At 47.8% G+C, this 27,922-nt stretch overlaps 8 protein-coding genes across 8 annotated transcripts; 5 read left to right on the top strand and 3 right to left on the bottom strand.

The window, feature by feature from the left end:
- The first annotated feature begins 5 nt into the window (after positions 1-5).
- EDB93DRAFT_1176422 (peptidase family M49-domain-containing protein) lies at positions 6-3,349 on the top strand. The gene is made up of 20 exons (XM_041450513.1): positions 6-229; positions 278-494; positions 550-681; positions 735-901; positions 958-1,123; positions 1,179-1,237; positions 1,291-1,427; positions 1,478-1,642; positions 1,690-1,709; positions 1,764-1,769; positions 1,822-1,872; positions 1,922-1,946; positions 2,002-2,165; positions 2,218-2,246; positions 2,295-2,392; positions 2,453-2,487; positions 2,541-2,671; positions 2,730-2,823; positions 2,878-3,057; positions 3,106-3,349. The coding sequence occupies exons 1-20, from the start codon at positions 48-50 to the stop codon at positions 3,220-3,222; spliced, it is 2,175 nt and encodes a 724-aa protein (XP_041302813.1). The 5' UTR covers positions 6-47; the 3' UTR covers positions 3,223-3,349.
- On the top strand, positions 3,320-5,299 carry EDB93DRAFT_1176416 (phosphatase 2C-like domain-containing protein). Its single transcript, XM_041450512.1, has 10 exons — positions 3,320-3,755; positions 3,838-3,852; positions 3,915-4,164; positions 4,213-4,273; positions 4,328-4,414; positions 4,467-4,581; positions 4,634-4,802; positions 4,867-4,904; positions 4,959-4,969; positions 5,023-5,299. The coding sequence occupies exons 1-10, from the start codon at positions 3,339-3,341 to the stop codon at positions 5,060-5,062; spliced, it is 1,203 nt and encodes a 400-aa protein (XP_041302812.1). The 5' UTR covers positions 3,320-3,338; the 3' UTR covers positions 5,063-5,299.
- Positions 5,300-5,353: 54 nt separating this feature from the next.
- EDB93DRAFT_1323083 (glycosyltransferase family 48 protein) lies at positions 5,354-11,307 on the bottom strand (the record flags this gene model as incomplete). Its single annotated transcript, XM_041454978.1, has 10 exons — positions 5,354-5,677; positions 5,729-5,792; positions 5,840-5,913; positions 5,968-6,298; positions 6,350-7,194; positions 7,249-7,434; positions 7,485-9,060; positions 9,083-10,165; positions 10,214-10,834; positions 10,888-11,307. 10 exons carry the CDS (start codon positions 11,305-11,307, stop codon positions 5,622-5,624), a joined length of 5,256 nt encoding a protein of 1,751 aa, XP_041302811.1. The 3' UTR covers positions 5,354-5,621.
- Positions 11,308-11,533: 226 nt separating this feature from the next.
- On the top strand, positions 11,534-13,182 carry EDB93DRAFT_902978 (uncharacterized protein). The gene is made up of 2 exons (XM_041457877.1): positions 11,534-12,400; positions 12,449-13,182. The coding sequence occupies exons 1-2, from the start codon at positions 11,701-11,703 to the stop codon at positions 13,090-13,092; spliced, it is 1,344 nt and encodes a 447-aa protein (XP_041302810.1). The 5' UTR covers positions 11,534-11,700; the 3' UTR covers positions 13,093-13,182.
- A 1,812-nt stretch (positions 13,183-14,994) lies between these two features.
- Positions 14,995-17,128, top strand: EDB93DRAFT_1255174 (uncharacterized protein; the record flags this gene model as incomplete). Its single annotated transcript, XM_041453740.1, has 2 exons — positions 14,995-15,736; positions 15,792-17,128. 2 exons carry the CDS (start codon positions 14,995-14,997, stop codon positions 17,126-17,128), a joined length of 2,079 nt encoding a protein of 692 aa, XP_041302809.1.
- A 138-nt stretch (positions 17,129-17,266) lies between these two features.
- EDB93DRAFT_902893 (Retinoic acid induced 16-like protein-domain-containing protein) lies at positions 17,267-21,047 on the top strand. Its single transcript, XM_041457876.1, has 5 exons — positions 17,267-17,506; positions 17,568-17,689; positions 17,746-17,783; positions 17,838-18,098; positions 18,149-21,047. Exons 1-5 carry the CDS (start codon positions 17,405-17,407, stop codon positions 20,851-20,853), a joined length of 3,228 nt encoding a protein of 1,075 aa, XP_041302808.1. The 5' UTR covers positions 17,267-17,404; the 3' UTR covers positions 20,854-21,047.
- On the bottom strand, positions 20,916-22,205 carry EDB93DRAFT_1212861 (uncharacterized protein). The gene is made up of 2 exons (XM_041451057.1): positions 21,803-22,205; positions 20,916-21,754 (listed from the first exon to the last, which is right to left on the bottom strand). The coding sequence occupies exons 1-2, from the start codon at positions 22,182-22,184 to the stop codon at positions 21,063-21,065; spliced, it is 1,074 nt and encodes a 357-aa protein (XP_041302807.1). The 5' UTR covers positions 22,185-22,205; the 3' UTR covers positions 20,916-21,062.
- Positions 22,206-25,557: 3,352 nt separating this feature from the next.
- On the bottom strand, positions 25,558-27,896 carry EDB93DRAFT_902672 (uncharacterized protein). The gene is made up of 15 exons (XM_041457875.1): positions 27,429-27,896; positions 27,366-27,374; positions 27,269-27,312; positions 27,168-27,212; positions 27,080-27,117; positions 26,960-27,030; positions 26,704-26,908; positions 26,616-26,659; positions 26,492-26,568; positions 26,325-26,443; positions 26,227-26,273; positions 26,173-26,175; positions 26,045-26,122; positions 25,833-25,979; positions 25,558-25,765 (listed from the first exon to the last, which is right to left on the bottom strand). The coding sequence occupies exons 1-15, from the start codon at positions 27,481-27,483 to the stop codon at positions 25,704-25,706; spliced, it is 1,044 nt and encodes a 347-aa protein (XP_041302806.1). The 5' UTR covers positions 27,484-27,896; the 3' UTR covers positions 25,558-25,703.
- Positions 27,897-27,922: the final 26 nt, after the last annotated feature.

Here is a 27,922-nt window from a genome sequence, read left to right as displayed (position 1 = left end):
GATTTTTTTAATCCATTGCTCTAATAGTAGGAGAGCTTGCCCAGTGAATGCTTCGGACCAAGCTTATTAATCGAGTGTTGAACTCGAGATCTTATCAGTCAACAGTCTCCCTCTACAGTTCACCACAACTTCATCGAACTATGGTTTCCGCAGCTGCAGACCGCTTCTTGGCCGATAAAGCTCCTCCGATCTGCCGTGTCGAGGTTGCAAAGTCATTCTCACAGCTCACGTATGTACATTTCAGGTTGCCAGAGGTCGGTCGTTGATCATTATGCAGACAAAAGGAGAAACTCTATGCTCATTACGTCGGGCAAGCTTCATGGGCAGGCGCTCGTATCATTCAAGAACAGTGGACTCCACAAGCGCTAAGGCTCTACGATCTCCTCATACTCACCTTCAGTTCCAATGGGAAGTTGGCTGATTTGGACGCCCTCGGTCGAAGATCGGGTATTTCTCATGAAGATTTTGAGCAGGTACTGCAATATTCATCCCAGGCAAGTACTGTTCGTCCAAGTTGCGTACCTCGTGAATTGACCCCTTTGATTCAAGGTTTTGCACAACTTGGTAAACTACAAGAGTTTCGGTTTCACGAAGATCGTGCCTCGTGTTCCTGAAGCAAAGTTTGCTGCTGTGGTCGAGAAATCAGCCAATGCAGCCAATGCGATCCCTTTGTGGAACGCGGTGAGTAGCTAAATGTATATCGATATCCGAAGCTAATAGAACAATCTATTAAGTTGAAAGACCATATTTATGCACTCTCACCTGAAAATTCTCTCTCCATCGGCAAACCAAGGGATGGTCATATCTCCAACTATTACCTCGGTCAAACGATTATGGACGAAGATGTCGCGGCCGTTCAAGCTGCCGCTGAGAAAATCGGAGTCGATGTGCTGAACACACGGTAAACATGATACTCAAACCTCCTATGTATACGAAGCACATCTGATTTCATTATAGTATCCGCAAGAATGGGCCTAATGACTTTACCCTCCTCGTTGCCTCTGTCAACAAGACTGAATCGATCACTCATCAGATAAACGCAGAGCCAACATCTATAAGATTGACAGTCGAATATGGCGACTTCTCAGCGGCATTAGCAAAGGCCGTTGCGGCTTTGCATGAGGTTCGGTCGACTTTATGTTCATCTACATGCTTAAGTGTCTCACCTTATTTTTCAGGCCAAAAAGTACACGGCCAATGACACCCAGACAAAGATGATCGAGGGCTACATCAATTCGTACGTCTCAAGTTTTGCAACCCTGTATTACCTTTGGTGTACAATTCAATTAGCTTTAAGACTGGGTCGATCGAGGAGCATAAGGGTGCCTCTGCACATTGGGTAAAGGACATTGGTCCTGTCGTCGAAAGCTACATAGGCTTTATTGAAACTTACGTTGACCCATACGGCGGTCGTGCCGAGTGGGAAGGTAAGCCACTTGCATCTACTGATGTTTGCAATGCTGACCGTCTCTAACAGGTTTTACTGCCATCGTAGACAAAGAACTTAGCGCCAAGTATGACATACTCGTCAATGGTGCACCAGAGTTAATCAAGGTCCTGCCATGGGGTAAGGACTTCGAGGTTGACGTATTTAGAAAACCGGATTTCACTGCATTGGAGATTGTGAACTTCGCTACAGGAGGCAAGTGCACCCCAATTATGAAATATTTTGGCTCAGAGGTGACATAGGTATCCCTGCCGGTATTAATGTGAGTGTATGGAATAGTTTCGAGAGCAACTGATTGACGGATGACCCCACCAAGATTCCCGTGAGTATTTTCGGCTTGGGGTAAATTCATCTCACCGACATGCATTGTTAAGAACTATTATGATATCCGAGAATCGACTGGCTTCAAGAATGTCTCCCTCGCCGTCAGTATATCTGTTGGGGTAATGTGTACTATACTCACCTTTCTCTTAGAACATCCTTTCAGCCAAGGCGCCTGGTAAATTTTGCCATCGGCCACAACCTATTGCGCTGCTTATTCTTGTTTTACGCAGACGAAGAAGTTACTTTTATCCATCCTGATGACCTCGACCTGTATAATGAATGGGATTCGCGCGCCTTTGAGCTTCAGGTTGCAAACCACGAGCTGTTGGGCCATGGATCTGGGAAGCTTTTCCAGGAAGCTGCTGATGGCTCGAAAAACTTTGACCCAGAGAAGGTTTGTATTGTTTACCCTGATCGCGGCCGTAATCTCAAGTTGCATACTCCAGATCATCAACCCACTGACTGGGAAGAAGATGTATGTCCATACTGTTTAAAACACGCGCCTGAAATGAACGCGATATAGCACATCGTGGTATAAACCTGGTCAAACACCCGGTTCGGTTCTTGGCGAAGTTTCTTCCTCGATGGAAGAATGTCGCGCGGAAACTGTTGCCCTTTACCGTGAGTTGTGGAGAGTTGTCTTGTGAAGTTATACGATCACCAAAGCCGTGTCGCTTTCAGTCGCAAGCAATCCAACTATCCTTAATATTTTTGGCGTGAGTCTTCTCCTCACACTGCGTGTACTACTTACTGACAGCTCTGATCTCAGTATAACGATAAGAAGACTTGCGATGATATCGTTTATATCACCTTCTTGCTAATGGCACGTGCAGGTCTACGGGCTCTTGAGTTCTATGACCCTGCCACGCAGAAACACGGCCAGGCACACATGCAAGCCCGGTGAGCTCCGCAGCTTCCACATTAGATGTGCTAGCCATCTGACTGTCTCGGCAATTAGTCTTGGCATCACCCAGCACATGATTAAGGAAGGTCTAGTGACTCTCGAAGAGGTTCGCGGCGCAGATAATTCGCTAGAGAACCTGTATATTCGCGTCAGTTTCTTTCCACGCACCGTCAGTTGATCCTACCTCATACCTTTCGATCAGCTTGACCGCCAGAAATGTTTGGCCCATGGACAAGCTGTTTCAGGAAAACTCCTTATCGATCTTCAAGTCCGGAAGAGCACAGCTGATGGTGCTGGAGCACGGGACTTCTATACCAAGCTCACCACTCCTCTTCCAGGATGGGATGGCGAGATTCGGGATGTTGTTCTCAAGAAGAAACAAGTGCGTGTTCACCATGAAACGAAACCATATGATCTTACCATTTTGCAGCCTCGCAAAATGATGCTGCAGCCCAATACCTTTGTCGTGAATGGCCAGGTGGAATTGAAAGAATATTCCTTGACACCCGCTGGTATGATTGAGAGCTACATCGAAAGATGTCTATGAGGTTTATCCAATGGGCTTGTGGACAGTAATCATTACACAGCTGACTATGTTGTGAACTGTATAAAATAGCTTTTATATATGGATTAGTATGTAATAAATGAACCAGTGCTTGATTGATGACGCGTCATTGGATGTGTCAGCGCGTTGGAGGTCATGTGTTTTCAAAATCAAAGTCCAGACTGCTACTCACCGATTTGTTGTTACTTTTCATGATGACCCTTGGCCTATGGTCATCGCCAGTGTCTCGCCTACTCACATATAAGAGCACCTGTCTATCAGCGTCTGTGTCGCAGCGTGCTAACCGACCAATAACACGCCTATATTCCAGCACAAGCCTTGCCGCCTCCCGGCTATCCCGACCCTACCAGTTTCATTTTGGCGCTAGCTGGGCAGCGAAGCCCCCAGAAAAATCGCGCATTCATGTACCTTTCTCACCAAACACTGCGGTAGGACGCTGGCGAGATGAAATGCTTGGAAAATGGAAAAATGCGACGAGTGGGGATGCAGGAGAGGACTTTTTCTTTGTCACAGAGGTGCGTCCCGGACGGTCTAGCAGCCACGTGCTCCACTCAAAAAATCTATGTGTTGTTGCGTGGATATTTTCTTGTGTGACAGATGCAAAATAGTTCGGTAGGTATGTTCATGTCCTCCCATATATTTCCTGTATATTAATATGGTGTCTTTACTGTTAGGGAGTGTCATTCGGTGTTGCTGACGGTGTGGGTGGATGGGTTGACTCAGGCGTTGACCCGTCGCTTTTTGCGCAAACACTTATGTATCATGCACATCGTTATTCACGACATGGATGGGCTGGTGAACCAGAAATTGATCCAACTCAAGAGTACGAGGAGCGCGAAAGAGTTGAAGGATGGGAGTTGACACCGTATAAATGTCTTGAGTGCGCCTACCATGGTGTACTACGGGAGCGGCTTGTCAATGCAGGTCTGTTCCTCAGCGCTGTCACGCATATCCATCTGAACGTTTACTAAGGATCAAGTACTGCTTGTTTAATCAGTCTTAACGCATCATCAGGTGTATTGCGAGCTGCAAAGTAGGCGAACTTTACTACTACCAGAGGAATTCAACTGAGGCAGGCTTCTCATAGTCTTGGTGACAGCGGATTTCTAATTATCCGATCGTCTGCGGCAATATACCGACAGCCACCGCAAACCCATTTCTTTAATTGCCCATAGTAAGATGCGTTTCATTGACAAAGTTTCTGATTTGGATACTTTTATGAATAGCCAACTTACTAAATTTCCGCCAAACATGGTACCGTCCGATCACTTTGCTGATCAGCCAAATCAGGCTGCTCAGTACGAGACCAAACTTCGAGATGGGGATATCATCATTGCATTCGTGCGTCGTTTCTAATTCTCACTGGATAACGTGCCGAGGGTTCCGGGTGCAGACTGACGGACTATCTGACAATGTCTATACGCCTGACATTGTCGCTATCTGCTCTCTTGTAGCTCGTTCGGGTGGCTCTGAAGATGTACAAGCGCAGGTGATGGCTAACCGCATTGTTGAGTATGCCCAAGTGTCCATGCGAGAACGGAAGAAGATGTCCCCATTTTCACGTAAGTCCTGCTTTTGCCTTTGCTCGCATGCCTCTCACCTTTCACGTACCTTCGTTGTTCACAGGCGAAGCCTTACGGGAGGGACTTTATTACCGAGGAGGGGTGCGTTTGATTTAGACTTTTTTTTGGGACTTCCTAAATGTTTTGAGCTTGCAGAAAATTGACGAGTGAGCTACTGCTTTTAATCCTAGGTATTTATTGCTGACTTCGACGGTTATAGCGTTACGGTTGTGATAGCTATAGTGCGCGAGACCGTATGATGTCTGAGCGCGACCATCATTGAAGTGTACACATGGATAATCGATGCAACAATTCACATCATCTATCACTAATTACTCAGCGCCATTTTTGGGCTCTTGCAATATAATGGACTTTTTGTTACTCGTCTGGTATGATGAGGAGGGGTCACCTTACTTGGCAGCAGGCTTCGCTTGACGATAGAAGACGAACGCAATGTAGAACAGACATCACGTATTTCAATGTCAGCAAAGCGTCGGTCGTCACCAACTTGCGATACTTATCGTGTCGCCTGAATTTACATTTGAATCTTTCGTATATCTCGTTGAATCTTTCCACCTAGTCACAGCAGCAGCAGCAAATAAATCTAATGATAAGAATGTAATTTTTCCTGTAGGTTTGCTAGTTCGCAAGTACGCGAGAATGGCAGACATTATAGTACCATACGCAAATAGACTCACGAAAATGTCTGTAGATTAGCTTGATTTATCGTCTACTATGATACACCAAGCAAAGTCGAAAGCTTATGAGCGAATATACAAGTGGCAAGTTAAGCCAGTCCATGCGTAAGTGTCCCAGTAATTAGATATTCTGACAGAGAGTGCAGTGGAAGGTGATCTCATTTCGGAAGATAGCAGCTGAAGCCATGTTAGGGACAGATGATGGATGATGATGCGAGGTGGACTTACGCAGAACAATGAGAGATGCCAGGCCTGACACCACGAGGATATAAAACAGGGTGTATTTAATGATCTGTTGAAGACTTTAGTCAGTGCAGTGGGGTGATTCGTGGGACTTACAATCCATCGCCTTTGTCTCTTCTGCTTAGTCGAGTAAAGAGGTGCTCGAATCTGTTTGGATGGGCGGAGCCAGACTGCCACGAGTTCAGACTTACAAAAAAGGTAAAGAGCTCGATACCATCACTTACACAGCATAGTTGAATGCAGCTTGTCGATGAATGGAATGAGAACTGGCGGCGTCAAAATCACCAGGAGGATGTGACCGAGCAAGAAATCTGAGCTCCACAAAGACATCTCGACGATCTTTACGATGAATTCACGAGCAGGCTGAGACATCGCGGTATTACCGAGGCCACGGCCATACCATTTACCAGACCACCACGCACGATTGGTTTCGTCGTGTTTGAACTCGCGAGACAGGAAGACTGCAATCAGAATCTTCTGTATCGCCCGCTGGATGGCAACGATAGTGATGACGCCAAGCACTGCATGAGATGCATCCCAAAGCTCGAGGAACCACTACGACACATGTCAGTTCAGTGCCATCAGAGCATAGATTGAATCACTTACGAAGAACTCGAAGAATGAGACAATGCCAAGCAGCGCCAAAAAGTGAGCGATAGCAGCCATGACCGAAGCAAACCTCGCCCACTTGTCGAACATCGGACCCACGAACAACGATATAAAGAATAGCGATATGAGAACTGCAGCATTCCAGACGATGGGACCAATTGCGATAACACCTATTCGAATCAAGGGGCTGGGGTTCTGCTGGCCATTGACATTGGGGAACGACTTGACGAACATGTATGCGACGACAAAGATGGCCGCATGGCAGATCGGCCAGACGACCTCGGAGAAGACAACAGCTCGCCATGGAGCACGGGGAAGATCTCCAGACAGCTTTTCTGATGGAAAGCCAAGCTTCTTCTTTTTGTACCCGGTGATCATAGTCCTAGAAAGACGGCAATATCCATACCAACTGCTCGCTTTCGTTCTTGAGTTACCTCGGGACATCCAACGCAAGAACTCGCGATAGTCGATGATGAAGTCGGCAAATGAGAATTGATGAGGGTTGAAAATAAAGGGAGCAATGCACAATGAGAGCACAGAGAACCAGAAGTATATGAGATGGGGTACCCAAATGGCCAGAGAAACATAGAGAAGGATAAGCAGATTCCTCATGCCCATGTAGATACCTGGTCCTGCAAAGCGGGAATACAAAATGCTGAAGGATATTCGAGTCGTCGCAAAACCGCGACCGGTCGCGATATAGCGAGCCCCACCGAATGTCAGATTGCTCAGGATAGCTTGAGAGTATATTTGTGTCGAGAAAACCTCAAAGACGGGGGACAATGACAAGAAATGTTTTCCGAGACGCAGCAGCGCTTTTCCAGTTCCACGCTCAACAAGTTCTGCAACTCGTCAGTCAGTAAAGCCAAGCCCAGGGTAAAATGTTAATAAATCACCTTGCAAGAAGAGAGGCAGGAAAGCAATGAAGAACACCAAAAAAATGGAGACGATGCAGCGCTTGATCCAATCGAAGACGGGAATGAGGTTGTAACAACCAGAACCCTGCTGACCACCAAGCACGTTGCCCTGCGCATCAACTTGACAGATGGCGAGCTGCTTGTTCAAAGTGCCGATGAAGAGCACTACGATTCGTCAGGAACGCACGTCAAATGCGCAGCACATCGGGACTCACGAGTGACCATGAACACCTGGATCGAGTAAATGACCAAGATATTGTTGATGTGGAAACCAGGATGTCCATAGTAGAAGGTCAAGAAGCGATCGATGGGCAGCTGCGTGCCGAGGTAGTAGTATTCCCGACTAAGCATCTGCTCACCCATACCAGTACCGATCTTAGTCTGGAAGTTAAGAATTGTGCCGAACCCAAGATCACGACCCTTTCCACACTGGTAGTATTCCGAGTGCTTGATACGACCACCACGCCCAAAGGCGTTCATACCGGCGAAGATATCCTCGTTGAGATGCAAACCTTTCTGCGCCTTTGAAACTCCACCGCGTGTTGTCATAAAAAGGGCATTGAGGAAATCAGGGTGTCCATAGTGCAACTTGCCCCCAATCCACGCGAGCGCACGAGCCGTCATCGTACCGAATGTCTGTTCCTTCCCAGCAGCAATGTCACCCAACACCCCAATGTTCTCCGAGAAGATATACTCGCGCGTGCCCACGATAGCAACAGGGGATTTCTTGAACTCCTTGTGACCCCATTGTGCATACGGACTCTGGCTTGAGATGGAGTACTCTTCAAACTCGCCAAGGATGTTCCGAATCTTGAGACATTCTTCAAGGTAGTTGTCCTGGTTGGCATCAATAAGCTGAAGGTATTCGCCGCGATAGAAAATGATGGCATGGTTCTGGTTGTCCGACTTTCCATCACCAAGAATAGGGTTTCCGGGCAGCTCAATGCGGAACTTGGGCTTCCGTTTACCAGTGACCTCGTCAATTTCTGAATGACCATCAATCAACGTCGAAAACAACCGGCCTTCGCTGCCTTTCGGCCCGGGCTCTTCATCAAGGTACGCAATCTGTAGATCCGGATATGCGCGCAGTAAAAACTCGGCATTCTCCTGCTCCTCCTTGTTGAACTTCGAGAACCGTTGCATAGAGATGGCAAACTTGAACTTGCGCCGTGCCATCCTTTCAAGCTCCCGCTCGAGCTTCTCCGTGTTGCCCCCAAACGTCGACACGATAGCGGGATTCTCAACGCGGTAGAGAAGCTTAATGGCCTTGGAATAATTCATCATGCCAGATACAGTACGATACAACGTCTGCGCGCGCAGGGAGGCCCAGATACGTGTGCGGAGGGTATATTCTGGGCTTGATGTCTTGAAACCGATGCAGTAGAAAGGCAAGTCATCCGCTTTGTTGTTCGTCTTCTCATTGATCGAATTCGTTCCATCCTCGTTCTCCCCAACAAGAATCTTTGTGTCCTTCACAAAGTTGTCCCATTCGACAGAGTGGAGCTGCTTCAGGTACTCAAGTAACGTCACACGGGTGCTCTGGTCTTCTTCGCGGATGATTTCGCGCAAGCTGAGTAGAATCTTCTCAGAATAGTGCGGAACGAGGACTGTGAATGTAGGCATGGCTTCCACGGGGAGAGGCTCAGGCAGTGCGGTGGTGAGGGAGCTAGCGAAGAACGAAATCCTGCGCTCAGCTTCACCATCTGCGGGGAAGAAGGTGTTTTTATAGTTGCCACCGTTCTGGTTCAGGAAGAATGGAGGCGCGTTAAGCGTTCGGCGACCGTCGGCAGTCTCAGCCTGGTGATACAGCAACCGCTGGACATGGATCAATCCCAAGGAGATGCTCGCGATACATGGAGATTATAATGGCATTCCAGATCTGCGAAACAAGGACCTTGGGTTTGTATTTGACCTCCATCTCACCAGTGGCAAGAAGTTTGGCGTAGATGCGCTTAGGAAGGCGGGTATACACATCTTTCCAAGGCGTCCAGATCGACAGGCCAAGCGAGAATGAACGAGCAACTGAGAAAACGACGACCCAAATGATGTACCACAAGTACGTGTCAAGGAAGAACAGAATCAGGTCCATGATATACATGATAGCCAATGTGAAGGGGACCTGATTCGAGCAAAGGACATTGCCAAAGAGCTTATCATTGCATCCCTGGACAGTAGTCCGCGCCATGACTGCGATTGGCGAGCTGAAGGAACTGGTGAGGAAAAAGTATGATTCTGTAAATTTGCATCCGAAGATGAGAAGCCAGAGCATGATGCTTGCAGTACGTGCAGTACGCGTAAGTTCCGGGTAAGATGCAGTAAATGTCTGCGAGGCCATGTACTTGCGTGACTTGCCAGCAACACGATCACCAAACATGCGCCCGGAGGGAAACAATCCGAAAACAACGGTCGCAACGACAGAGATGAAGAACTGCACAATGCCAACGATGACAGGGATCTGCGAGGTGGTGGGGGTTGGACGGCTTTCAACATATGCAATGTACACCGTCGGGCCGCCCGTGAGCGCTAGAATAACGAGGAGGAATATGAATCGGGTTGTGAGATGGGAGGCATTGTTCCATGTTGTGGGGATATACATGAACTCGGCAAGCGTGGCTGAGAGCATGATCAACGTGGCAACTGCGCCTCCAAGGGCAGTTGCGGACCATGTCATTGCAGGTGAAGGGAATTGCGAATTTGGAGGCGCGTACACCCTAGGGGAGTTGAATGCGGTATAGAACCAGTAAATTGCAATGTGAAGAATCCAGATGCGGTTGAAGTTGACAAGTAGATGTGCTGTGGAACGCTTCTCCTTGTAAGTCTTGAAGAAGACTTTGTTCCAGTCCACGCGCCGCAGGTTCATGTAGCGCTTGGAGGGTGAGATATCCACGAGACGAGACTAAAGAGCATGTTAACTTAACATATGCTGCAGGGAAAAATCACCCACATGGTTCTCAAGGACAATCCTTGCCAGACCCTCAGGATACCAAAAAAGCTGGTTGATGTCGTCATATCCAATGATCTCGTCATGATCCCTCTCCCTCCTCACAAATTTGCCCTCTGAAACCTCATAACCCTGGTCACGCATGAACGTGTATAATGGCTTGATGATTGTGTGCAGATATAGACCCTCCCGTACGGGTTCCACGCTATTTTGGCACTCAGGACTACGGTAGTAATCGTCTGCGCACTTAAAGATAAAGCACAGACACTCGGGAACAAAGCGCACGTTGCCCGCCTCACCCCAACAAAGGAGGTAAAGTGCTATCTGGCGGAGTCTGTCGTACTGACTCATGTTATTCATCGCGTTACGCCAGCGGTTCAGTGCACTATCCAAATGTTTCGAGCCTGGTGTTTTGACTGAGCCACCTCGAACGCTTTTGAGGCGTTGCAAGCCAGGATTCTGGGTTTGTCCGACGGCGTCATCGAGGTTGAGTTGTGCGGCAAAGTACCACTTGCGATAATTTGCGTGTTGTCCACCAATGTAATCGGCATGGAGGGTTAGCAAGGCTTGATTTGGACTCATACGGGAGGCGCGGGAGTCGAGGGACTGCATTAAAAAATCAAACTGTAAAAATTGATCAGTGCCTGTGTATGCCGGGGTTGTATGATATAACGAACCATGTTTCGCATGGAATCACGTTGGAACCCAAATTTTTGGGTGAGGTCTAGAAAAATGTCCTCTATTTCTTCCATGGAAATTGGTATCTGACGTTCGGGGGACCAGGCTGGATATGGGTAGGTGGTTGAGTCGGCAAAGGGAGAGCCATATGGCTGGCTCGCCTGTGAGTTAATAGATGGTGCGTAAGAACGACTGCCATGTCCAGCATCAGAAGCAGAGTCGTGGCCTGTGAAGGGGTTAGAATCATAGTATTGCTGGTTAACTGCGAGACGAGTGGTGCTAGCATAGGGAGTGCCGATCTCTGATTCATTGTCATAGTCTTGTCGAATAGGCTGTTGTTGTCGGTACAAATTTTGCTGGCCATAAGGGTTTGGGAAAGGATTGGCGGGCTGTTTGGGCCCTTGAGCTGGTTGAGCCATGTTAATAGGCCCAACAGATGATCAGCAGTCGAAGTAAAGAGCGACTATAAGGAAAGTAATAACAAGTACTGAAAAAGATAGGAAAGTCAGTGCCCAGGGATGATGAAGGAGGGATAATGGAATATTTGTGAAACACCGCGACGCGCATATAGAACAATCATCACTCGTGAGAAATCAGACCTGGTTACCAGTAAAATTAATTAAAAAAAGATAAGTAACAGTCACTGGTCAACGACCATCACGTTGACGTTGCAGTCTACGTTGTTCTGATGCGCACTTCCACGCCCATGTGCCACGCCGCTCCGAGTGGTTCCAACAAAACAAATCAGAACGTCCACAGTCCACACGTGATTTCATAAAACACGTCGCGCGCCTCTGAACTCAGTAATCCATATGTCTCAACCAACAATCGTGCTCTGGAACGCTCAACGGCGCGCAACCCATTTTTTGGACTATGCAGGCACACGAGCCCCCTATGACACGGATCGGGAGCCTCCAAAGATTTTGAAGACCGTCCCACCCCTCGCGTACTTCTGTATTCGTGCCCTCACTCCTCATGTAGACCAACTGCACCACCTTAAGCATACTGTACCTTACAATAGGGATGTTGTCAGTGCTTTGGTCCCACGAACACCGCTCCCGCTTTCTGTCAAGAAGCGACCGTTTTTCCTTTCAATTGTGAACCCTAAACTGTTGGCAACACTTGGACAGGTTATGCACCCACTTCCTAAAGAGTTTAGAGACTATAACATACCCCTAAGCGATGTCCATTTACCATTGCTTCAACAGGTGCCCAGTCGGGAGAACTTCTGCTTTATAACTGTCCTGGCCTTACCGTATCGTAAGGAGGTGTGCGACGACACCATTGACGTCATTTGCCGTCTGAACACGCTCACTGTGCTGGATATAAGAGGTACAACTGTAGGATCCTATGGCCTTACCGTACTTGCTCGTGGTTTGTCATGGAGCGATGACGACCTGCAGTCCCGGACTGGTTGCTGGGGCCTCAGAATCCTAAGCCTGCATAGCTGCCCCAACATAGGCAACGATGCTCTCCCCATATTATCCAAGTTTCCCTTGCTATCATGCATAGGTAAAATCCTTCTTTCTCTATTCGGCACCACGACTCATCTGTGTCCAGACCTGCGCTTCACTGGCTGCATCCGACGCGCTGTCTCCGAACATCTTGCAGATGCTGGCTTCAGACCTTCTTCAAATCGTTTATTATTTTACCCTGTTCCATCGGAGATCTCGCTCAAACAACTGGAGAACTTAGGCCAAACTTCGATGTACTCGTGCGGACTCACTTCTGTATTTAAGTTGCACATTAACAAGCTCAACCATTCCAACGTTTTTTTCGAGCACAGAACCCCATTGTACACTCTCCAGAATATGATCGAGGGTCCATCAAGCTTAATAGATGTGGATGCTGATGAAGGGCCAGCTGAACCCGCCTCTCAGAATGTGCAGGCAAGTACGAGATCTACTTTCTACACATCACGCTTGCCTCGCAGAGAAAACCTGATCCAGGCTGCAGTCGAGGAGAGGAAAGAACAACTGCACCCATTGGCTTTGGCGCGCCCTCCACCTCAATGGAGTGTACTAGACGCGCTCCGACCACCGGTATTATATGATCCAAAGGAGGAGCCACCATTACCGAAGCTCGAATTTATCGACCGTGCGCGTCTCACTAAACGTACCTTGTCAAGCATGGAGGATATGGTTGCGACCCTGGCCGACAAGAATAAGAAACGGCAAGTGGAATATGGAACACCTGACAGTTGAGTATTATGGCGGGTCCAAATCGACTGTTGTAGCCACCCGAATGAATAATTAATTCGATCTTTGAATACTTACTAGACTATGGTGTTGCCGCCAGGGGAACTGAAGCAAGTCGACACTTTGATAAACTTCGATTTGAAGCCAAGCATGCCGGTTCACCTGAGTTCCCGTAATCAGTACATATACTGCCGCTAATACTGAAAGCCCAGTGCCAGTATTCCACCTTTCGGCAAGTTAGATCTGACTTGGATTTCAACAAAGTTATTTGAAGCGCACTTCGTGAAGTCACAAGCTTAGAACATAATCTAAGACAAATTGGTCCTCATTCTTTCATTTGCAAACTGAATAAGTATCTGTAAAGCTCCGTTCACAGTTAGTGAGAGGTTAGCACGCCAATCTGCGCACATCTCTTTGCTGGGGAAGAAGACTTGTTCGGAGGGGACAGATGAAGCCTGTGCGGGAAGGACATCCAATATTGCAACACGAAACAGCTACATATTCTTTTTGCTACAAATGTTATGTTCATTTTAACAGTGCACATACCTCCATAAAACGAACGATATCGGCCGTACATTCAGCAGTAGAATCAAGAGCTTCATCATGCAGCGCTGCAATTCTTGCTCGGCATTTGCAGTAGCTCGACATGATGTATACTGGGCATAGTGATTACCAGGAGATGCACACACAGACAGGTAGAGAGAGGTTTCACAAGATCTCCAAAGAACCATTTTGGATGCCCAGTGTTGCAGATGAGTACGAGGGAAATTGCGACTGACTAGGAAGAGAACCTACCGTAGGATGGGAACTGACTTCGTGAATATTGGAGATCGTGTGCGAGAGGCTTACATTGTGAATGTTCAAGTCGCTGCTAGTCTGGTGCACTGACTTCAGAACAATGAAGTCAACTAAAGTTTCGTGCTTTCGAAGTGAAGCGACTTTCTGTTTGCTGTCGTGCAGCGGTCTCAGTAGTGATAGCGAGAACAAAAGAAAATGATTGCTTCATTGGAACAAATAGTTTTTTTGGGTGGAAGCACCGAAGGGGCAATCCGGTCCCAATAGTGGTCCCAATAGAGAACCGAGGTGAGTTGCGATTCTTATGGCAGTAGGAGTGAGAGCGGCGCAGTAAAGTAAACCTCGGATCCCAAATTGTAGGAGCCGCAGAGCAACGCTTCAAGGTGAGGAAAGTGGTGTTGGAAAGAAAAAGGCAGCAGCCGCATGAGCAAGGGTACGGACAAGAGCAATGGATAAGGTAAAAACCGGTATGCAGGGTGACCTATTCCGTATCAAGGTGAACGATCAAATAGTTCCCTGCCCTGATGGGCGAGAAACCCGACGAGAGTTTGCAACGGCAAGTTTCCTACATGAGTAAACTTGAGTGGGCAGCCCGGGCATGGAGATGTCCTCTATCCGTGGCCAGCTTCCCCGCCAGACTTGTCTTCATTGCATGCGGATGCATGCCAATGATCCAGGCCCTCAGAGCACACCACCGAGTTGCCAAGTAGCCGAAGACGGCCTGTAAAATAGAAATCCGGCCGATAAAAACATTGGGAGTCACCTGAGGCCACGAAAATTCCGGAAAGAATACAGGCACAGAAAAGAAAAGCAGAAGGCAGCAGGCAGATTTGAGCCTGCTGGAGTGTGAGTCGTGACCCGAGCACTGTTGTACCATGTGCTATTAATTTTAACCATATACTCGCAGTCTCGTACCTCAGCATCAGGATAGAATACCCAAAATGTAACCTCGAAGTCGTTTCGCTTCGGAGGCAATGTACTGCTAGTTGTTGTGGATCTAATCGACTCCGGCCGAGTCTGTTCAACTGGCAAACAAACAAATCAAAATTTCCACAGTCCACATGTGACCTCATACTAAAACGCGTCGCGCGCGTCTTTGCTCAATAACCTCACATGTCTCCACCAATCGTACTATGGAACGCCAAACGGCGTGCAACCCATGGTTTCGACGATGCAGGCATCTCAATCACGAAAACTATATTGCCTCCTCCAGGCCCCCGGGCCCCTTATGACGTGGATCGGGAGCCTCCAAAGATTTTGAAGGCCGTCCCACCCCTCGCGTATTTCTGCATTCGTGCTCTCACTCCTCATGTAGACCAACTGCACCACCTTCAACATACTATACCTTACAATATGGATATTGTCAATGCTTTGGTCCGACGAACGCCAGCCTCTCTTTCTGCCAAGAACAAGGATTCACAACCGTTTCACGTTTCGACTGTTGACCCTAGACTGTTGGCAACACTTGGACAAGTTATGCACCCGCTTCCTGAAGAGTTCAGGGACTACGACATACCCCTTAGCGATGTCCATCTACCATTGCTTCAACGAGTGCCCAGTCGGGGAAACTTCTGCTTCATAACTGTCCTGGCCTTACCATATTGCAAAGAGCTGTGCGACGACACCATTGGCGTCATTCGATGTTTGAATACCCTCACTGCACTGGATATACGAGGTACAACTATAGGATCCTATGGCCTTACCGTACTTGCTCGTGGTTTGTCATGGAGCGATGACGACCTGCAGTCCAGGACTGGCTGCTGGGGACTCAGAATCCTGAGCCTGCATAGCTGCACCAACATAGGCAACGATGCTCTCCCCATATTATCCAACTTTCCCCTGCTATCATGCATAGGTCAAATCTTTCTTTCTCTATTCATCATCACGGCTCATCCGTGTCCCATCACCAGATCTGCGTTTCACTGGCTGCACGCAACACGCTGTGTCCAAGCACCTTGCAGATGCAGGCTTCAGACCTTCTTCAAATCGTTTATTATTTTACCCTGTTCCATCGGAGATCTCGCTCAAACAGCTGGAGAACCTTGGCCCAACTTCAATGTACTCCTGCGGACTCACCTCTGTATTTAAGTTGCACATTAACAAGCTCAACCATTCCAACGTCTTTTCTGAGGACAGAACCCCACCGTACATCCTCCGGAACATGAGGGAGGGACCGATAAGCTTAATAGATTTTGCTGATGAAGAAAACGGCGAGCCAGCTGAACCTACCTCTCAGAATGTGCAGGCACGCATGACGTCTACTTTCTATGCATCGCGCCTGCCTCGCAGAGAAAACCTGATCCGGGCTGCAGTCGAGGAGAAGAAAGAACAACTTCGCCCATTGGCTTTGGCGCGCCCTCCACCTCAATGGAGTGTACTAGACGCACTCCGACCACCGGTACGACAGCAACAACCATATGGTCCAAAGGAAGAACCACTACTACCGAGACTCGAATCTATGGACCGTTCGCGTCTCACCAAGCGCACCTTGTCAAGCGTGGAGGGTATGGTTGCGACCCTGGCCGACAAGAATAAGAAACGGAAAGTTGAAAGTGCATTTGCCAGCGCAAGAGTTCATCCAATTTCTGTTACAAAGTCGAAAAACCCCTTCGCAAAATCTGGGGGCTCAACTTCCAAATCGAACCGGTCGAGCGGCATGGTGCGATCGGTGTTCGCTGAGCAGAGAGATGCTGTCACTGCATCAGCACCTGTTAAACAAGGCTTGTGTAAAGCTGAGCCGTGGCCTAAGTTTTGCGACGGAGGGCCCTTGAAACCATTGAAAACCTCCACGCCTTCAACTTCCTCGAGCAACACCGCTTCGAACCCGGTCTCCTCTGCGAGTGGTAGCTCACTTCTTCATGACACCTCAAACCCTGTCAAGAAGGATTCGAAGCCTCCTGTTAAAGCCAAGATACTCAGACCCATCACTTCATATCCCGTTCCGCCATGTCCACCAGAGCATTTTTTGTTGGTGCCACAGATATATCCGAAGAACTGGGAGAAGAGCAAGGGAACTGCCCCCGCTGTATTTGAGCCTTTTCCTGATTCGATAGTGCCGATGGATGGGAGCGATGATATCATTGAGGTGGAAGGAATCGGTTCCATTCACGATGACGATCCCAAGAGTAATGAGAGGTCTCAGAAGAAAGCTGGGAGAAATCGTGGCGGTACTAACAGTGCGGCGAAGAAAGGAAGGCAAAAGGCGACTGAATTTGATTGGGATAAGTGGAGACGGAAAACTATGTGATTGACTGGCATTCTTTGTGTACCATTCTTTATCGATCCTTTATCCTTTAAGCTTTATTTCTCATAACCATTCACGGATTCTTGTTTCATGTACTCCTCCCTTTGCTGATAGCTACATATCTAACCGAGTCGCAATTGTACTTATAGTGGCTTCAAATTTCAAACTTAAAGTTGCACCTGGACGCGCGCATCACGTGAGAGGCCGCGTTCATATCCAGTTTCATTTGGTAGATCACTTTCTAGAGAGTCCAGCATTACGGGCTAATGTCCAGGCACGATGGACTACTTCTCCAAGTTCCTCCGCACAACACCCCAAGCCTTGCCAAAGCCCATTCAAGACCATGCAGATGAATTCAGCAAATCCTGGAATGTCATCAAGGTACTCCTCCCTTCCCGACTTTCCGCAGATCCAAATTGAACGCGAGTCGGCATGCTTGTAGACAATACTCGAGCATCCAGACGAACGGCAGATCACCAAGGGAATCAAGTCTACCGAAGCCCCAGCTCACTTACAATCGATGGTCGATGCCCTGGTCAGGGAATCGTCCCATAGTGAAGAAGGGTACGTATTCTGCAACCACGAAGGTCTCGATAGCGTTTATCATTGCTCTCGGTCAGCGCAACTGGTGCCTGCTTAGAATTTTTGCTCAAGAATGGTCTGCACCCCATCAATCCTATACGCCTGTATCTGATACTTATTACTCCTACAGACGTCTTGGGCACACTCGTGCGCCTCGCAGAACCCGACAGACCCTCTGGAATTCAGGCTGAGGTACTCCGTGCAGTGCAGAACATGGTTGTTCTCATGGATGAGCAATTTCTTGTGCACTCCGCTGTACATCGCGCTGTCTTGCGCCTCCTGCGTAACTGTGCCGGAGACGACATCCAAGAGCAGCTAGATGGTCGGAACAGGGTTATGGGAGCTGCGAAAAATGCCGTGCGGAGCCAGCCGTCTGACTATGAGCTTGATCGTGAGTGTTTCTCTCGTGTTTGATTATCTGTGGAGGCTGATGGATGGTAGTGTTGAACTTATTGTGTATTTTGTGCAGCCGTATACGAACGTACCGCGAACTGTTGATGATTTTCTTCCATGATAAGCACTGGTATCACTCAGAACCGCTTTTCTCTGTTGAAGAAGAGGATGAGGATGAGGATGAGGACGAAGATGAGGGAAAGAACGATGATGGGGAGACAGGGGAGCGCGCATCATCACCGACACCTTCACAGGTCACAATCACGTCTGCTCATGCATCTCAGGCCGCCCATTCTCACAAGACGGAATACGAGTTCCTCCTTTTCAACTATCTGCTCCGATTCGTTCACCGCGAAGGGCAAATCGGCGACTTTGCACGCACAGGCTTGCTTTTCCTCATGGATGTTGCAATGTCTCCTGGGGAACAAATGCAGAGATTGGCAGGGGAGGAACAGGAATCAGCTCCAGCGTCTATATCAGAGACAGCAGTTAGGAATCCGATTACAGATGCAGCGCTTGCTTTGGCGGAGTATATCGTCGATGGTGATTTTTCAGACGTTCTTGGGGCGGGTCTGGGCGCAGTATACTCTTTGCTTCCATCGAAATTGGAAATCAAGTCACCGACTCGGGCTGATCCCTTGCACGGCAGTGGCATGGTACTGGGCAGCACAGGACCAGAAACTGAAGATGAGATAGATCATGCCGAATTAGTGATGGAGAATAACCGTGTCTCGGGTATGGAGGATTCTTCTAACCCAGACTTCAAATCTCGCCTCGATCACTTCCTCAAGTTGCTAGAATTTCTGCAGGACATTCTCCGCAGAAATGCCATTCGTGATACCCCCGAGTCCGGTCTCGATGCGTCTGCATTGGTGGGCACATCTATTGTGCACTCTATACTGGATGCCGTGCGTCGCAGCTTCCTTGAAAACATACTCTACCCATCCATCCTTGAGTGTTCTGATCTCGACGGTAGCGCTGTTGCTGTGATGTCTTATATTGACATCGTAATTCGTACTCTCGAGCCAGGTCAGCTTTCCGACCTTTTCGTCGAATTCCTCATGAGTGAGGATAACGATGACGTCTCCCGCTCACGACCACACCCTCGTATGCTCAATCTCAGCAGTGCTCCACCTCGTGCTGGTGACCGCGCGACAAAGCTCCGCCGCCGCAAAAGTAGTGCAATGGTACTGCTTGAGATGGAAGCTCCTGAATCGCAGAAACAGTCAGAATACTTTACCTCGATGGGGCGATTCACGCTGAAAGACCTGCTACTCTCTAATCTGCGCTCGAAGAATCAGGCGACGGTCGCATCTGCTCTGCAGCTGTTGCAGTCGATGCTCAGCCAGAGATGTCACGTTTCAACCAGCGGCCTGTTCCTTGTCTTCTATGATGCAAATGCGACGAGCTACCCTGAGCCTGCTATGATTTTCCCGGATGTCATGCACGCAGCTGGAGAGGATAGCGACGAAGAAGAAGAATTCGTTTATCCCGGTGCAGAGGAGACCAAACCCTCTGCAAGGCCACAATCGCCGCCCTTGCCCACATTCGTCCAGCCAGATATAACGTTCTCCACACACGAGCGTGAGATGGGACTCTACCTCACACTGGTCTCCCGTGTTGACCCCTCACACAACGATGATGCATTCAGCACTGGCTATGACCACTATCTTGCTGACGCAATGTCTTCCATCCAAAACCACAGTTGTTTCCATATCCATGATGACGAAGACATGAACGCACGTTCAAAGTTTAAGCATCGGCTCAATGTCAATGACCCTATTCTCTCGCTCGTTCTGGAGTCTATGCGCACATTCTTCTCGAACTCGCCAAAGATGAACATCTCGCTCACAGGCGTACTTGCAGAGTTAGCTGTCTGCCCTAACCGCTCTATCGCGGGGTGGCTTACATGTGTAGTGTCAGAGACTCACGCTTCATTCTCGGATCCAAATCTCGATGTGGATGATGGCCGAGATGATAGATCCATAGACTCTTTGATCGACGAGAAGTTTGCTACAGAAACCAACATACTCCCCGCTATCAGGCTCGATGAACACACCCGCCCCGTTGTACACACTATTTTCCAGGGCCTCGTCGGCCAGTTGGAACGCTACCGGCAATCAGTCGAAAATTTCGACCAATATCTTCTCGAAAGGCGACAAGGTCTTTTATTCTCGGAAAACCTGACAGATGCACTCACTCTTTCACTTGAACCGGTTCAAGATGCCTTGTCGCCTAACTTATCTCAATCGGGTTCTTGGGATGTTGTTCAAGCCCCTGACACGCCTCCTCAACGTCCAAAGCCGAAGCCGAAGACCTCGGCTCTCGTATCTTTCCTGACACCAAGAAAAAGCAAACCTGCCCCATCCAAGGCGCCTTCTGAACCCACAACGCCTCCGAGATCGGGAGATAAAAACGTCGCTGCAAGTCCATTTGCTCCTCATTATCAGCGTACGCGGGATATTGTTGTTGAACCTTTCGTGGCTCCTGTTCCCCAGTCAGGTCATTGGATATTAGCCCAGCCGTCGAGATGGAACACGGATGAAGATGATGTTTTTAGTGCTGATAGCCAATGGGGTGGGCATGCGGCTGCTCGATCAGGGGAAGGGGACTCGAATGAAGGGAAGGCAACGCAAGTTACATTGTCACAATTACTGGACAATGTTGTTATTTTGGAAGAGTGCATCAAGGAGCTGGTGGCCATTATTCACGCCCGTCGTAGTTTAGGAATTGATCTAGTAAGATACGTATGAGAGGCTCATTTATAATCCTATTATCACCCGTGGAGGTTGGAATGTAAAAGATTGTCGCCGTGCTAGCTCATCGGGTGTATCGTCAACCATCATATGCGTCATATGCAAACGTTGACCGGTCAGGTTTCAACGACAATAATCCATCAAAATAAATACAATACACAGTAGGACGAGGCAGGGTATGACAGAAAACATCCACAAAACAGGGGTCATTTGGCTTTCTTCGTTTTTCCGTTCCGTCTTCCCTTCACTGGTGACGATCCTTCACCTGATGGCTTGCGCTTGTCCGAAAACAACTTCTGTTGTATCTTGGCAAATTCTTCATCATCGATATCAGGAGGATCCTGGACATGAGGTTTCTTCTTTGGTGATTCCGCTTCAGCCTCAGACTCGTCAGCGTCCTTCTTCCGTTTCTTTCCCCTTCCTCCTTTCTTTCTAGATGACTCTTCCATATTCGAGTACTTGGCAGCCAGGCCGTCCAGGAAACCGTGGCGGTCCTTTTGTCTCTTTAGAATGAGGGCTTGGAGTGCTGAAGTATCTCCGTTGTCATCGTCATCGTCATTTGCTGATTTCTTCGCTTTCCCCTTGCCTTTTCTCGCTCCTGTCTTTCCGCTTCCATAAAACTCATCCCATACACCAAGTTCCTTCGCAAGTTCCTCAGCCTCCTTTGCCTCTTTATCACTCTGCTTCTTCCTCACTAACTTAGCTTTCTCGTCTTTGGAGCTCGACGCCCATTGCGGAAGACTAGGCAAATCGCCAGCTTGTACAAGACCCGAAAGTGCGACTATAAACCTTGGCTCATCATCAATAGTAGAGTGAGGAATGTGTTTCATGATTTCTTCGAATGATCCTCCGGTTTCAAGATACGCGGCCTTGAGGTCCTCGATCTCCTCAGAAGATCCTGTAAGCAGCGTTACTTAACGATCTAACGGATATTATTTAGACGCACCTTGATATTCCTTCTTCATTTCGTCCAGTCTCCCGCGTGTGACGCGGTCAAATAGGTCCTCAAAGTAAGCTTCCCAACCACCGTCTTCATCCGCCTCACCGAGTAATCCTTCGTCAGTCTTTCCGGTTTTATCATATTTCTTCCTCCGCTTTTCGTCACTTAGTACGGTATATGCAAAACCAATCCTCTGGAATTGCGTAGACGCCTTGGCCCTTTCCTCCTCAGTGGCATTAATCAACTTGTCAGGATGACACAACAAAGCAAGTTTCCTGTAGGACTTCCGTATATCTTCTGCGGATGTATCTGATTTAAGCGACAATACGGCATATAGGTCTACATCTTCTTCGTCGAAGAACTGGGATATAGGGTCGTTGTCGTCCATGGTGGCAAGAAACGCGTTGACTGTCACACGACGCGCTGTAAATGAGATAGGTCACGTGCTATTGTAACAGTCACGATTGCTAATACTCCCACCTCAATTTTCACTACATACTTATCAATTACCATCCTCCCCACAGATAAGACAGTCATACCTTCTATCCTGTGGACCACGAAAACATGCCTTCTGCACGAAATTTTATTTGAATCCCTCCCAGTTGTCATTTTTTCGTGCTCCACTGCTTCGTTGGTATGTCCAGTCGTTGCAAACGTTGATCTAGTTGCAAACACTGTGCTATCCGGAGAAATATCTACCGAGTCGATATATCTCCAAAGAGCTCTGATGTTTTGCTTGAGAGATTCACCACCATCTCCCGTCTCGTGTTGTTATTACTAACACACAGTGCGCACTAACACAATGCTGTCCTCGTGCATCGTATGTGTGGAAAAATGCCATTGCCATCACGAGTCATCCGCAATTTTCAAATGTGCGGGTGGAGTTGGTGTTTGTTATCGTGAGCTGCCGCTTGTTATCTTGTCGAGGATGGTGCTCTTGGATTGTCAATTCATTGCTGTACATGTTGCTTCCTCGTAAGTAGTATATCTCAATAGTGCAAGCTGCTCTCGTACGCGCGCTCACGAATCGCAATATCAGACAATATCAGAGAACAATTGTGTCATGTCATGTATGTAAGTTCTGCTTGACGTTCCAACTATTCGCTTCAACGAATATTAGCATCGGAAGCTGATCAGTGTTCATATCATCTCGTAGGTCGGACCTCCCACCCAAAGTTGATCTTGATGAACTCCTATTTCAATCTATCAGACCACCACGCGCGCTGTTACATTGGACTCAACGGCCTTATCTCGCAGATCACTGCGACGACCGTGCATTGTAAGTACAATGCACAATCGAGTTGTGAAGTTCATTTGTCAAAGAATCTCAAAGGACCTGTAATCAAAGCTGTCAGGGTCCCTCATTGTATAGTAAGGTCGACTATTGGCCCAATGCTTGTCCCTAATCTGTGTTAGATATACAAGGTCCAACTCGTAAAATTTTCACTTCCATCCCACGCCCCTACCGTACTACTAAGGCCACCATGATGGTCGAATGTCATCGGTGCAGGACTCGTGTTTGTCAGGAGCTGATGACAGTTCATGAAACCGATGTCAAAACAGGACAATAACACCTACCCTCGATCATGATGCGCATCCAATTCAATGTGTTACAGTTGCAGGAGCATTATCCCCAAGTCAGTCCACATGATGACTCGACCGCTATATATCCTAATGTCGTCTCCTGCAGCCGGTTCCACACTCAGCGGTCACTCAGGCTCTCATTCCACCCCTCGGATTTCTGAATGACCCACCAGACTCGGAACTGTGGCGACGAGAGCTTCAGCAATCGCGTAACAAGCTTCTACCACGTTTTTTGTGCAAAACCTGAATAAGCTCATTATTGTGTTTAAGAATCTGAATGGTATACATTTACGCACACCTGAAACGCTGCACGAATAATAGATGGTAGGGTAAGCAGTGATGTCCAATTCATACAATTAATACGCTCTAGGCCTGTGAACGAACTGGAACAGAAAACTGTAGAATGGGGAAACTGGAATAACAATAAGATTCTCGTGATGTTAACCATGCATCGAATTATCAGGAATATTTTAAAGTCTTTTGGATCGCAGTGTAAGACTCGATTTTCGGCTTTCGGTCACCCGTCCTCACATCTTCCCGATAGGAAAGACATCCGTGCCCTATCATATATCAGTCAAATTTTTTTTCCATTGACCAAAATATGCCGTTCCCTGAGATATGTGGCAGTCCTTCGCGTCCTTCTGGTCTTGTGCGGAAGAGATTGTGGGGGCGGGTTTCATGGCCTCACACAACCAAGCACAAGATATGATCGATCTGCTTGAAGAAGTAAGCCCATGTCTCTGGCCTATTTATGTGGCTGACTTCAGACACCAAGATCTTGCGAGATCCTTCAACCGATCATGCCACGCATGCACGGCCTTTGAAATAAATCATTCGACTATCACGAAAATCTGGTTGTCTGACATGTCAGCTACGGTTGGACGGACTAGTAGAGCCAAACCCGATACATGATGTTGAGCAGGGTGGATCCGCAACCATTTTTACAGCGTCTTATAAACACCAAGCTGTTGCTATCAAGCGATCGCACTTGCCATCCACATCCCAGTGTTGTGAAGTGAGCAGTTTATCATCCGTCGATCTACCCCCAGTTCATTTGTCCGCATGTTCAGGACTTTGTGAGCGAAGCAGCGATTTGGAGTCACTTGAAACACGAGATTATCGTGCCATTTATAGGAGTCATAGACAAAAACCTATAGGTTGTGGCTTGTTTCGGAATTCATGTACAGTGGTAATGTGAGAACGTACATGAAATATGCGGGCAGGGAGAACTGCGATCTTCGGCATCTGGTAAGTTATATTACTCGTTATCAGCAATACCAGTCGATTGGAGATTCTCTATCCAGGCAGAAGGAGCTGCAAAAGGTCGATCCGCCCATCCGAGTCGTCCACGGTGATCTCAAGGGAGTGTTCTCATGTTTGAAAGGTTCGCAGGTTTATTCCATATGATTCAATGCCTTGGTCGACAAACGAGGGAACGCTTGGCTGACCGACTTTGAAATTTCAAGATTTGATGATTGAATTGGACTTCTGCCAACGTTGGCCGCCGAGAGACGCTTAATTGGATTGCCCCAGAGCTTATTTGCTTTGGAAATTCGAAAACGTTGCGCGTAGCGCTGGAAATAGACATGTATGCATGTGCTTGTGCGCTCAGGCTATACGAGGCAAGTGGTTTTGTTCTGTTCAAGTCATAGACTCATTGCTCCCTGCTTTAGATCTATACCAGAATCATGGAGAGAATATAATCGATTGCCCGAGGAAACGAAGGAGACCCTCGCTCCGTGGATTGAGAGAACCCATCACAAAACTTATTGAATGATGTTGGCATCAAGGCTACGCCCGGAAGCCCCCGTCGTAATCGAAGCACTGAAGAAGTGAAAAGGTTTCAATTGATTTCTTTGATAGGACTTTGAACTTTGGCGCGTGAATTCGGCAGTGTTTGGCCCGGGTCCCAGTCTTGTCTCTCACACATAGTAGTCTCCCCTGAGTCTTTCCGGTTGTGTACGAAGGGGACTGAGGAGTCATTTTCGGGTCGACTGTTTCCCAAACTCCGCTCGTCCAACTGTTTCTCCATACACGTGACATCCTTACTTCCGAACGGAAACCATGATGGGAAGGTGACCCTGAGCCACCAATATGACCTTTCGGGTCCTCATGAGGGTATCTAGCTTTCCATATATAACTGTGACAGTAATTACGTGAGCTGTAATCCGGAACGCTAAATAAAACAAAAGAGATCCTCTTCACAGCTGAAGAACGGATCTTTACATATGCAGAGCACATCCTGTCCATATCCTCCTATCCATATCCTCTTGATCGTAGTCTCCCAGTCACTGTGAAGTTTGGGTTAAATATGAGACAAGTATCACTCAATGGATATCTGTTGCTGAAGAGGAACACCGCCTGGGGAATATGATGACTGGCGCTCTGACATGATAGCGGTGGGTATGCACTGTGAGTTCCTGCCGAGTTCTAATTAAAAAAAGTTAATCACCCATTCGAAACACGTCCATAACGTGCGTCTTGACAGGGGTGTAAGACTGACCATGCGCCTTGGACTCGAGGAGTCCCTTGTCGAAGTCACGTAAACACTTGATTCCGATCACGAACGAGGCTAAGACGAGCAGGAAGGCGGTGACGGCTAAGTATAGTCGCCAAAAGTGGTTTAGCGTCATGATAAAACAGATTGAGATGTACGTGACTCACTGAAGACGGTTAATGTGGCGCGAGTTGAAACGTACTGGGCCTCAGAGGAAGGCTCATAGAAGCGAACGAGTTTGTACACTAAGGGTTGTGTCAACTCGCGAGATGATTAACACATGTTGTACACATACAGACTAGATTATGCTATCAGTTGCCAGTCAATGCATTAAAATGAAACGCCTCACAATAGGTCATCGCAGCCACCATCAATATAAGGGCCATGGTCATCAACCTAGTAGACAATTCAGATAATCACGCGAAGTGGACGTCAAAACTATCATACCATTTGACTTCATACTTGACAGCGCGTGCGCAACCGGCCAAAAGTAACAACACGACGGGAATCGCAGCGATAGTGACACCAAATTCAGCGGAACTCCCGCTGAGAACAACGATGAGAAGCTGTGAATTTTCAGTCCCTGAACAATCTTCAAGAGCCATGATGTTCACCTGCATGGTCACCCCCACGAAACAGAAGAAGTCGAATTTAAGTAAGCATATGAAGATTTGATAGAATTGATACATCGCTATTTCGAGTCAGCGCTACATCATCAAGAACGAACACGTAGCTTACACTTGAATTTTGGGTTTGCTCCAACGACATGGAAGATAACCCATCTGCAAGATGTCAGTAATGAGTAGTACAAGCTGTGGGACCATACCCGAATTCATCATATAGCTGCTTGATCCAAAACATCAAAAAGAGCCACGACGCAGCAATTATGCAGGGAGAGACGATTAGGAATCCTTGAACCTTATTCCATAGATGATTGGTATCTATGACGCAAGGAGGTACGCAATTAAATATAGCGACGTGGGTCTCATGAATTTGAAGAGCAGAAAAGACGATGAGAGCTCCATGGAAGACTACGAAGTATTCAGAAAGGAAGAAGCATCTTCAGACAAGTCGAGACTCACGAACGATCCCCATGAGCTGGATAATATTCCGTGACCGTAGAGCATCGAGTGCCATTATTAATTCAAATATCCTGCACTGTCGTCAACAGCTTGGGAATGATTGTGAGTGCAATTACATACTCTGCGAGGATAAAAAGAGCTAAGTAGCATGGCAATGTCTTCATGATGTGAGCGTTTTAGCTTGTCGATGATGTATGTAGAAAATTACCTTGTACCCAAGGTCTTCAAAGGTCGATCCTGCGTTGACTCGAACCTTGATGAAGCTGGTTAGTAGACGTATCGATTCGACTGCCGGAACTACACACTCACTATTCCGAATGTCAATGCAACCATAGTTACCACCACGATGGCCTCTATGGGCACCTAGGTCAAACCTAGATCAAAAAGCTTCAAAGAAACGACTAACGGACTGCGACTGTGGCAAAGGTTCTTGAATGGCAAGGTCACGAAATATTGTATGAAAGCGTACTTGTGATCATGAAAGCCTTTTGGGCTCTCGTCCCAAATAATGGTTCAACAGCCATGATGAAGCAGACTGTCAAGCCTTTGACCGGAAAAATAAGAGAAGTAGGCGGTAATTCCGACAAGATGAATGTCAGCGACGGTTCGTTCGGCTTGAGAGCTGCCAATGTGGCTGTGTTTTCCCATTGTGTCTAAATTTACCGAGCTTGACTTTTGTATACATACGCACAGGTATGCACCGAACGCAGTCTAACATTGACGTTTAGCTGTGGATGATCACAATTTAGCGTATCCGAGTCCTCGTCGTTATAGAACGATGGCCCCCATGTTCGAAGTTCGATGCCGCATTGCAATCATTGACTCGGATTGACCGTCACTGCAAGGCGCATCGAGTAGTGACGGCGTTCACCTCCATACGCCGGCCTCGACACCGTGTGATCAAGACTAGGTCAGTGACCGATGACTATACCTGCACGACATACCAGTACATTCGTATTACAA

The sequence above is a fragment of the Suillus bovinus genome (assembly GCF_016758785.1).
Source record: "Suillus bovinus strain UH-Sbo-P2 chromosome Unknown EDB93scaffold_87, whole genome shotgun sequence".
Taxonomy (NCBI): Eukaryota; Fungi; Basidiomycota; class Agaricomycetes; order Boletales; family Suillaceae; genus Suillus; species Suillus bovinus.
This window is presented reverse-complemented; position numbering and strand designations above follow the sequence as displayed.

Bases quoted from the DNA above. Each gene is read 5' to 3' on its own strand.
- EDB93DRAFT_1176422 (XM_041450513.1), top strand. From the start codon at position 48: ATGCTTCGGACCAAGCTTATTAATCGAGTGTTGAACTCGAGATCTTAT. The intron at 1,238-1,290 runs GTACGTCTCAAG...CAATTCAATTAG, and splicing joins ATCGAGGGCTACATCAATTC to CTTTAAGACTGGGTCGATCG. The intron at 2,672-2,729 runs GTGAGCTCCGCA...CTCGGCAATTAG, and splicing joins CAGGCACACATGCAAGCCCG to TCTTGGCATCACCCAGCACA.
- EDB93DRAFT_902978 (XM_041457877.1), top strand. From the start codon at position 11,701: ATGTCTCAACCAACAATCGTGCTCTGGAACGCTCAACGGCGCGCAACC. The intron at 12,401-12,448 runs GTAAAATCCTTC...ATCTGTGTCCAG, and splicing joins TCCCTTGCTATCATGCATAG to ACCTGCGCTTCACTGGCTGC.
- EDB93DRAFT_1176416 (XM_041450512.1), top strand. From the start codon at position 3,339: ATGACGCGTCATTGGATGTGTCAGCGCGTTGGAGGTCATGTGTTTTCA. The intron at 4,582-4,633 runs GTGCGTCGTTTC...TTCCGGGTGCAG, and splicing joins GGGATATCATCATTGCATTC to ACTGACGGACTATCTGACAA. The intron at 4,803-4,866 runs GTAAGTCCTGCT...CGTTGTTCACAG, and splicing joins GAAGATGTCCCCATTTTCAC to GCGAAGCCTTACGGGAGGGA.
- EDB93DRAFT_902893 (XM_041457876.1), top strand. From the start codon at position 17,405: ATGGACTACTTCTCCAAGTTCCTCCGCACAACACCCCAAGCCTTGCCA. The intron at 17,507-17,567 runs GTACTCCTCCCT...GCATGCTTGTAG, and splicing joins AATCCTGGAATGTCATCAAG to ACAATACTCGAGCATCCAGA. The intron at 17,690-17,745 runs GTACGTATTCTG...GCTCTCGGTCAG, and splicing joins TCGTCCCATAGTGAAGAAGG to CGCAACTGGTGCCTGCTTAG.
- EDB93DRAFT_1212861 (XM_041451057.1), bottom strand. From the start codon at position 22,184: ATGGACGACAACGACCCTATATCCCAGTTCTTCGACGAAGAAGATGTA. The intron at 21,755-21,802 runs GTGCGTCTAAAT...CGCTGCTTACAG, and splicing joins AATGAAGAAGGAATATCAAG to GATCTTCTGAGGAGATCGAG.
- EDB93DRAFT_902672 (XM_041457875.1), bottom strand. From the start codon at position 27,483: ATGGCTGTTGAACCATTATTTGGGACGAGAGCCCAAAAGGCTTTCATG. The intron at 26,444-26,491 runs GTGAACATCATG...GAAAATTCACAG, and splicing joins TCGTGGGGGTGACCATGCAG to CTTCTCATCGTTGTTCTCAG. The intron at 26,274-26,324 runs GTATGATAGTTT...ATTGTCTACTAG, and splicing joins GTCAAGTATGAAGTCAAATG to GTTGATGACCATGGCCCTTA.